This window comes from Myotis davidii, unplaced genomic scaffold (genome assembly GCF_000327345.1).
Source record: "Myotis davidii unplaced genomic scaffold, ASM32734v1 scaffold992, whole genome shotgun sequence".
Classification (NCBI taxonomy): Eukaryota; Metazoa; Chordata; class Mammalia; order Chiroptera; family Vespertilionidae; genus Myotis; species Myotis davidii.
In genome coordinates, this window is record NW_006283543.1 from 295,735 (window position 1) to 305,029 (window position 9,295).

General features: G+C 52.3%; 1 protein-coding gene across 1 annotated transcript; it reads left to right on the forward strand.

The window, feature by feature from the left end:
- Positions 1-600: 600 nt before the first annotated feature.
- On the forward strand, positions 601-6,974 carry LOC102762200 (cytochrome P450 1A1). The gene is made up of 7 exons (XM_015564565.1): positions 601-1,259; positions 3,152-4,016; positions 4,716-4,842; positions 4,930-5,019; positions 5,112-5,235; positions 5,381-5,467; positions 5,603-6,974. Exons 2-7 carry the CDS (start codon positions 3,180-3,182, stop codon positions 5,886-5,888), a joined length of 1,551 nt encoding a protein of 516 aa, XP_015420051.1. The 5' UTR covers positions 601-1,259; positions 3,152-3,179; the 3' UTR covers positions 5,889-6,974.
- Positions 6,975-9,295: the final 2,321 nt, after the last annotated feature.

Sequence of the window (9,295 nt, forward strand, 5' to 3'; positions counted from 1 at the left end):
CGCCCGCCTGCAGGCAAAGGCCCAGCTCCGCACGCAAACCTGGGCCCTTTGCACCGCCCCACCTCCACATCCAATAGCACATCTGCCAGGCTCCGCCACTCCTCTCCCCCCACCCTGTAAGAGCCCGCCCCGGCTCCCCTTTCCCCCCTCGCGTGACTGTGCCGGGACCCCACCAGGGCAGCGACGATGAGCAGCTGGATGGCTGCGCCGGACTCCCAGGCTTTCTCACGCAACCGAACACACGCACGCTAGCCTGGGGAGGTGTCTGTGCCCGGCGCCCCGTCCTCAGTCTCTTGGCCCATTCCCCTGCCTGGCCCCAGGGCCTCTCTCTAACCCCTTCCTCACCCACCGGGAGCTAGCCAAGCAGCCCCCCTCGCCGCCTGATTTTTCAGCCCGGCGAAAGCGCTAGCAACCCGGGAGCCGGGAGGGAACTTCAAGGGCGGGTGGGTCCCGGCGGGAGGTGGTCCCTAGAGGCGGTACCGAGCAACGTGTGAGCGCTCGGAGAGAACGCACATTTTCCGTTCCCGCTCCTGGGGCAGGGAGCGCGGACCTTTTTGCTAGGTGCCGGGGCTCTGGGGACGCTGCGTGGGGGAAAGGGCAGCCCATCGGCGCCGCTGGCCTTCCGGCCCCGGTGACCTGGGAGCAGGGTCGCCGCGCTTCTCACGCGAGCCCGGACTCAGTAAACCGGGAAAAGGAGGTCACCACCCGGCAGCCCCGCCCCTGCTGGTTGGCCTCGGTCCGCTAGTAGTGAGGGGAGGCACTTACAGGTCCAGTGGGTACAAAAATGAGGGTGAGGCGTCCCCATGCCGGGGAAAGAGGGTCCCCATACCCTCTTTTCGGGCTGTGCTGGGACTTCTCCCCAAACCCCCGCCTCACCTGGGCTCTGCGCTGTCCAAGGGGTACCTTGGAACTGGAGACTCCAGGTGTCCCCAGCACTCACCCTTTTACGTGCCGGCACTTGGAAGAGGCGTCCCCATAGTCACTATGGCATAGTGGGTTCTTGCGGGTCCCTGTGCCTCCGCTCCCCCACTTCCCATCCACCCTAGAGCAACTATTCCCCCTCAGGCCGCCCCTCCCTGAGTTGCATCCCTGAGCCAAGGGGCGTGGCCACACGCAAGCTGCCTATAAAGTTGGTTGTGCCTTCACCCTCACCCTGAAGGTGACAGACAGTTGCCTGGAGCCTTCCTTGATCTTCTTTGGGGTCCTGGCTTCTGAGACAACTCTTCCCAGCTCAGTTCAACACCTCCTCACAGCCACAGGTGAGTGCTGGGACTTCTGGCCTGCCCCTCCCCTCCCAACAGAAGGAACATTTTAATGCCTCCAGGTCTTCCCAGGTAGTCACTGATCTAGCACCTTAAAAAAGAAGGCTAGGAGTAGCCTTAGTGACTAAGCAGGCCAGCTCCCTAAAGGGGCAACTGAGGTGAAGGGAAGGGCAGGACTTGCTGAATGTCCCACAGTTAGTATCAGAATTCTAGATCCAGATGGACCCCTTTCAGGCTCCAGGACCCAGACTCCAGCTTTATCCCCCAGTGGCTCTCTAAATGCCTGGGCCTTCCCCATCAGAGTCACCTGGTTATGTGGAATAAGAACACAGTTTACCTAAACTGGGTGCATATATAGCCTCTCCTCAGGTTGTGTGATGAGGAGGGCTTCTTCCTGGGTGGTCAGGGTAAATGGAAGGGGCAGGTTGTGTTCTTACCAGCTGTACCTGCCTTATCTAAAAGCTACCCGTGGCTGGCTCTACCCTCCCAAGGCATGGCTTGTCAGAGCCACGATGTGCTGACTTGGACAAGAGATCTGAGCAGGAGTCCCGGGCACTGCCCAGAGGCCTTCCCTATCCCGTTGACTGTCTTCTCTGGCGTCTGTTGGGGAGCAGTGTGAGAGACTGTCAGCTTCAAGGAGCTTGACCACCAGTCCTTGGTAACTCACCCGTCACATATCTCTTGGGCTCCTACCATCTTACTAAGTATGCCTAGAGGTCCTTGGGGCACCCAATGTGTGCAAGGGGACACCATGGCATACCAAGGCCTAGCAGTGTTCCCAGTTCACTTAGGGAGCCGGGACTTTTGTATGTGTGCTTTGAGATCCAGCTCCTCCAGGAAGCCTCCCTACACAGACAGCTATAGTACTTGAGGTAGGAACCATACAGCCAACCTCCCCATCTTGAATGGCTCTCCAGTGAGAACTGAGCCCAACAAAGACTCTGGCCTAGATTTCTGTGACTGGGACCTTAATCTAACTTGTCTCCAGCTGCTTTTAAATAGAGAGCTGGGGCTGAGAGCCATGTGGCTTAGGCAGTGGTCTTCTTATCCCCTGTCCCCTTCCCACTCTATTCCAGGGTCTGGCAGTATACCCTAGACCCTGGAGTTGAGCAGGAGAGAACTGAGGGTTCTGGGAACACTCTTCAAAGGGAGGTAGCTATGACAGGAGCTGAAAATCTCCCAGGGAACTTTGCTAAGAGGTCTGAATCCTCGCTCAGTCACTGGTTGCTGGGTAACTTTAGCCAAATCAGTGCATCCTCTGAAAATCAATTTCCCCAAAGGAGTGGATGATGCCTAGTTCTCCCAATAGCAGTGTTTCCCTAAGTGTGGTGAGCATTACTCAAGGGCATTTAGGTGATGCATATCAATTATGTGTTTATTTTAACATATATTAGGGGAAAAATCAAACCTGTACTTTCACACAGATATGATTGTTTGGGATGATGGTAAGTGGGTAGATTTAAAGTTGATTTTTAAAAAATGTGAAGAAAATAATAGTGCAGGTGTATATGGAAATCACAGAGTGACGTTGGAGAGCGCTATTTTAAACTGGTGCACAAATAAGAGAGGGTGTTCTGGAATTAAATAATTTGGGTTGGACATGTGTATCCAAAACTTCCTGGCTATGTGATCTTGAGCAAATTACTTACTTTCTCTGAGCCTTACCTCAACCTACCTCATAGGCTGTGGCCAGGACTGAATGAAGAATATGGAAATTCTTGGCACACAGTGGCAGCTCAATAGCTTCTCCCACCTCCTCCTCCCCTTCATGCTCAGTGAGCAGTTCTAGATAAGGTTTTCTCTTAATCAGCATGCTGATACTTTAAGACACGGGTTCCTCGTATGCCCTTATATGATGTCTTGATCTTTCCCTCCTGCCCACCTTTCAGTGGCCACCTTGCCATCTCTACGCTGATCATGCTTTCTGTATTTGGACTCTCCATCCCCATCTCGGCCACAGAACTTCTCCTGGCCTCCACCACCTTCTGCCTAGTATTCTGGGTGTTCAGGGCCTGGAGGCCTCGGGTCCCCAAAGGCTTGAAGAGTCCTCCAGGGCCCTGGGGCTGGCCCCTGCTTGGACACATGCTGACCTTGGGGAAGAACCCACACCTGGCGCTGTCACGACTGAGCCAGCGTTATGGGGATGTGCTAGAGATCCGCATTGGCTGCACACCTGTGCTGGTGCTCAGTGGCCTGGACACCATCCGGCAGGCTCTGGTGAGGCAGGGCGATGATTTCAAGGGCCGGCCTGACCTCTACAGCTTCACCTTCATCTCTGGTGGACAGAGCATGACCTTTAACCCAGACTCTGGACCGGTGTGGGCTGCCCGCCGGCGTCTGGCCCAAAATGCCCTGAAGAGTTTCTCTATTGCTTCAGACCCGACTTCCTCATCTTCTTGCTACTTGGAGGAGCATGTGAGCAAGGAGGCTGAGGTCCTCATCAGCAAGTTCCAGGAGCTAATGACAAGGGTTGGACACTTTGACCCCTACAGGTATGTAGTGGTGTCAGTGGCCAACGTCATATGTGCCATGTGCTTTGGTCAGCGCTATAACCATGATGATCATGAGCTACTTAGTATAGTCAACCTGAGTAATGAGTTCGGGGAGGTGGCTGCTTCCGGAAACCCAGCTGACTTCCTCCCTATCCTCCGTTACCTGCCCAACTCTGCCCTGAGTATCTTCAAGGACGTGAATAAGAAGTTCTACATCTTCATGCAAAAGATGGTTAAGGAACACTATAAAACGTTTGAGAAGGTACAGACTGGGGAGAGGCAGGTGGGTGGTGAGGAGCAGGTAGGGTCAGGGGTCAGGTGGTCATTGATAACTCGAGCAGCATGGGGTTTGGCAGACTCTCAGGTGCCTTCACCCTGGGATTTTGAAGTTAGTAATGGACAGGACTCCATCCATGGAGGGGAATAGAACGTTTTCTTGACCAGTCCTTTTATCCTTCTAACAGACAGCAATATTTACTGAATAGCCAGTCCATGCTGTACCCTAGGCCAGTTATAGGGACTAGGAAGAATTAAAAAGTTAGTCTCCTAGCCTCATGGGAGAGAAAAGGGTAAAGAGGCCTGGCCGGTGTAGTTCAGTGGTTGACCGTTGACCTATGAACCAGGAAGTCATTGTTCGATTCCTGGTGAAGGCACATGACCAAGTGGTGTGTTTGATCCCCCGGGGGGGGCAGGGGGACAGGAGGCAATCAATAGATACATACAAGGGTAAAGAGCACGTCCAGATGATAATGGTATCAGACTCTGTCTGTCAGGTTTCTCTTGAGTTGGGGCAGGAGAGAGCCTTGGTCAGACAGAGAGAAGCTGGGATGACAGCCTTGGGTGTGTGAGTGGGGGTGTCATCTCTTGAACAAAGATACTAGGGATGGTAAGAGACCAGATCTGGATGGAGAGGTAGGTCTGGATTTGGGATCTTGCTCACCCGTGGGCCTTCTGTACTCAGGGCCACATCCGAGACATCACAGACAGCCTGATCAAACATTGTCAGGACAAGAAGCTGGATGAGAACGCCAATATCCAGCTGTCAGATGAGAAGATCGTTAGTGTCGTCTTGGACCTCTTTGGAGCTGGTATGAGCTACCCCATTTGCCTTTCCTGTACTCAACTGCCCCAACCCATCAACCACCAGGCTTCTCCCTCTGTTCTTTTCTGGCCAGGGTTTGACACAGTCACAACTGCCATCTCTTGGAGCCTCATGTACCTGGTGACAAGCCCCGGTGTGCAGAAAAAGATCCAGGAGGAGCTCGGTAGGTGGTGACCTCCTTCAAAGTGCTCAGTGCAGGGGACCCAGCCATTGTATGGGAGGCACCTTCATCTGTCTGTCCGCTGTGCCCCGCAGACACAGTGGTTGGCAGGGCACGGCAGCCACGGCTCTCTGACAGGCCCCAGCTGCCCTATCTGGAAGCTTTCATCCTGGAGACCTTCCGACACTCCTCCTTCGTCCCCTTCACCATCCCCCACAGGTGAGGCCCCATGGAACTACTTCTACCTGATACTGGGCCTTACTTCAGTCCATGCACTTGATCAGGGCTGGTGGGAGGGACATGGTATGGGGGGTAGAGGGATCTCATTGTGGCTCTGAGCTTAACTGAGCTTCTTCCTCCCCAGTACTACCAGAGACACAAATTTGAGTGGCTTTTACATCCCCAAGGGGCGTTGTGTCTTTGTGAACCAGTGGCAGATCAACCATGACCAGTAAGTTGAAACTCCACCCTCTTCTGAGTTTCAGACCCTGCTGTCCCTGGCCATTTGCCTATCCCCTACTCTTGTAGGCTGGGGTGCAACCTCCTGCTTCTGAGCTGCGTCTTCAGTTACTCGCTCTGATTACAGGAAATTGTGGGATGACCCATCTGAGTTCCGACCAGAACGTTTTCTCACCCCCAATGGCACTATCAACAAGGCACTGAGTGAGCAGGTGATTCTCTTTGGCCTCGGCAAGCGGAAGTGCATTGGTGAAAACATTGCCCGCTTCGAGGTCTTTCTCTTCCTGGCCATCATGCTGCAGCAGGTAGAATTCAGCATGCCACCAGGCGTGAAGGTGGACATGACCCCCATCTATGGGCTGACCATGAAGCATGCCCACTGCAAGCACTTCCAGGTGCAGGTTCGCTCTTAGGTGGCTGAGAGCCCTGCAGAGCCTTGTACCTGTAAAAGCTACTCAGGCTTGTGTCTCTGGTGGTACTGGGGATGGAGGTAAAGTCAAGCACAGGGCCACAATGAGACCCCCTACCTTCCATATCGTGTCCCTCCCACCAGTCCTGATCAGGTATACCAATTGAAGTAAGGCCCATAACTGTCTCCTTGGCCTGGCTGCCCAGACAGGCCAGGGGGATGGCCCAGGGAGGTCTAAGCTTTGACTTGAAAACCACAAATATTGGACTGGGTGATATTCTGCTGTGTAGCTGTAGGCAGTCCTGAAGGATCATGCCTGTACCCCACCCTGGACTTTCCCCCTCTGCATACTAAATGCAGATAGTGGACACTATAGGAGCTGATGGAACCTTCTGACACAGTGCTTGAGCTAGGAAGTCTGATAAGGTTAGGAGGTTCTCAACCCTCTGGAGCTCTTTGGAAGTCCCTGGAACCAGCATCTAGCTGACTTTCTGTGGGGGCTGACTGGCTTGAGAAACATTTAGAATAAGCCACACCAGGGCCTGTCCAATCTCTTTGACAATTGGGAACCATCAAAAGTGAAGGGAAGAGGCAGCCCAGGATACTGGCACAGAGATGGGCTCCCCACTTGAACAAGGCTGAAGACACTCACCACATGAGTCTGGGACCACATGTGCCTGGGAGGATTCCCTTCCTTTCTGCAGACAGGAACAGTGCTGCCTCCGGCCTTAGGCAGCCTCTGTTCCTATCCAGGAGGAGCTAGGGACTTGGGTCTTAGAAGAGCAAAGAGCAGAGAGAGTCCTATATCAAGGAACCAGGATCACATCTGGAACTAGGGGGTGGTAATTCAATCACCTTCTATTGGTCTCCTTTCTCTATACCCTGTATTAATATGTCTTTTTAAAATGTTTGTATACAAGGAACTTTTCATTTTAGCCTGCATTGTACTTGCTTGTTTGCATTTATTATACAGTATGTAAAAGCTTAAAAAACAACTAACTTAATGTGATAGAAAAATCCATATCCACATATCTAGAAATGTGTAGGAAACATCTTCCTGAGCTAAATAAAGATATTATGCAGAAGTGGAGATTTTTGAATCTTGAATTAAACCATTGCTCATCTACAATCCCACCCTGCTCTCAATCTTGTGTCTGGTTTTACTGTAGGAGAAGAAAAGTGGGTGGATAGGAGGTAAAGCCACTCTTCCCAGGCAGCTCACAATCTGGTTGGGGACAGAACACACATTAACTAACAGCATTCTCTGGACCAGGCACTGGGGGGGTGGGGGGGGTATAAAGTGAGTAAAACATGGCCCCTGCCTTCGAGTGCCTCTCAAGTTGCTGACTCATAAACACATTATCCTACTCATTGTGATCAGGCAGATACATATAGGAGGGTGAGGTCCAGAGCCTTGGGGTGAGGGATGGTGGGAAAGATTACTGGGTCTTGGGGACAACTGTGAATAGTCTTCCTTGAAGGTAGTTTCCTTTGGGTAGGTTCTGGTCAGTGTAGAGAGAGAGAGAGGTTCAAAAGTTGTGGTCTATTCCTCACTAGTCATATCTGGCTCAGGTCCTGCAGCCATATTAGAACCCAAGGCTAATCATAGATGGAGAACAAGGCCTTTGGTTGTCGGCCACATAAGCAGACTGTGGCCCAGATTTCTTTTTTTAAATATATTTTTACTAGGGGCCCGGTGCACGAATTTCGTGCACTTGGTGTGTGTGTGTGGGGGGGAGTGTCCCTCAGCCCAGCCTGCCCCCTCTCACATACTGGGAGCCCTCAGGCGTTGCCCCCCATCACCCTCCAATCGCAGGATCGGCCCCTTGCCCAGGCCTGATGCCTTGGCCAGAGGTGTCAGGCTTGGACAGGGGACCCCCATCTCCCCCCGATCACTGGCTCTGGTCCCGCCCAGGACTGAGGCCTCTGGCCCAGGAATCATGCCTGGGCAGGGGACCCCCATCTCCCTCTGATCGCTTGCTCCACTCCCCGCCCAAGCCTGACGCCTCTGACCCAGGCTTCAGGCCTGGACAAGGGGCCCATCATATCCCCCCAATCCACGGCTCCGCCCCCCACCCAGGCCTGATGCCTCTGGCCCAGACATCAGGCCTGGGCAGGGGATCCCCAGCTCCCCGCGGTTGCAGGCTCCACCCCTGCCCAGGCCTAACACCTCTGGCCTAGGCGTCCGGCCCGGGCAGCGGGGACCCGCAGCTGCAGCAGCCCCGCGATTGTGGGCTTCGCTTTAGGCCCTGGCAAGGGACCCCTAGCTCCTGGGACTGCCAGCTTCTACCGTGCCCAGCTCCCATCGCTGGCTCCACCGCTACTTCCTGTTATCACTGGCCAGGGCGGCAAAAACTCCTGATTCTCCAATCATGGCTGGGGGGCAGGGCAAAAGCGGCCCAGGGCCACCTTTGCCCTGCTCCCCAGCTCTTAGCTCCCCCCTGGGTTTCTGATCACTGTCAGTGGCAGGGGGCTTCTTCCTGCTTTCCCTTTCACCTCCCTGCATTGTGCCTACATATGCAAATTAACCGCCATCTTGTTGGCAGTTAACTGTCAATCTTAGTTGGCAGTTAATTTGCATATAGCCCTGATTAGCCAATGAAAAGGGTATTGGTCGTACGCCAATTACCATTTTTGTCTTTTATTAGATAGGATTGATTTCAGAGAGAAAGGGAGAGGGAGAAAGAGAGACAGAAACATCAATGATGAGAGAGAATCATCAATCAGCTGCCTCCTGTGTGCCTCCTACTGGGGATCGAGCCCACAACCAAGGTACATGCCCTTGACCGAAATCAAACCCGGGACCCTTCAGTCCACAGGCTCTATCCACTGAGCTAGAGATGCCCAATCATTCTTGTACTGATTTATTTTTTTACTTAAAAAATAACTTGTTTCCTGTGCTATAACACCGATGAGCCTGAGAACATCATGCTAAATGAAAGAAACCACACACAAATGGCCACATATTATATAATTCCAGTTATATGAAATGTCCAGAACATGAAAATTCATAGAGACAGAAAGTACATTAGTGGTTGCCAGGGGCCAGGGGATGGAATAAAGGAAGGTACAAGGTTTCTTTTAAGAGTGATGGAAATACCCTGGAATTATATAATGGTGGTGATTGTATAGCCTTTTTTTTCCTTTTTTTTTCTGTTCATCAGATTATTTATTCACTTGATTCTTAGATTCACTTGTTGATAGATGCATATTTGTTGTTCATAATTAGTATCTTTACCTTCTTCTTCTTTTTCCTCTTCTTAAAGGATACCTTTCAGCATTTCATATAATCCTGGTTTGGTGGTGATGAACTCCTTTAGCTTTTCCTTATCTGTGAAGCTCTTTATCTGACCTTCAATTCTGAATGATAGCTTTGCTGGATAAAGTAATCTTGGTTGTAGGTTCTTGGCA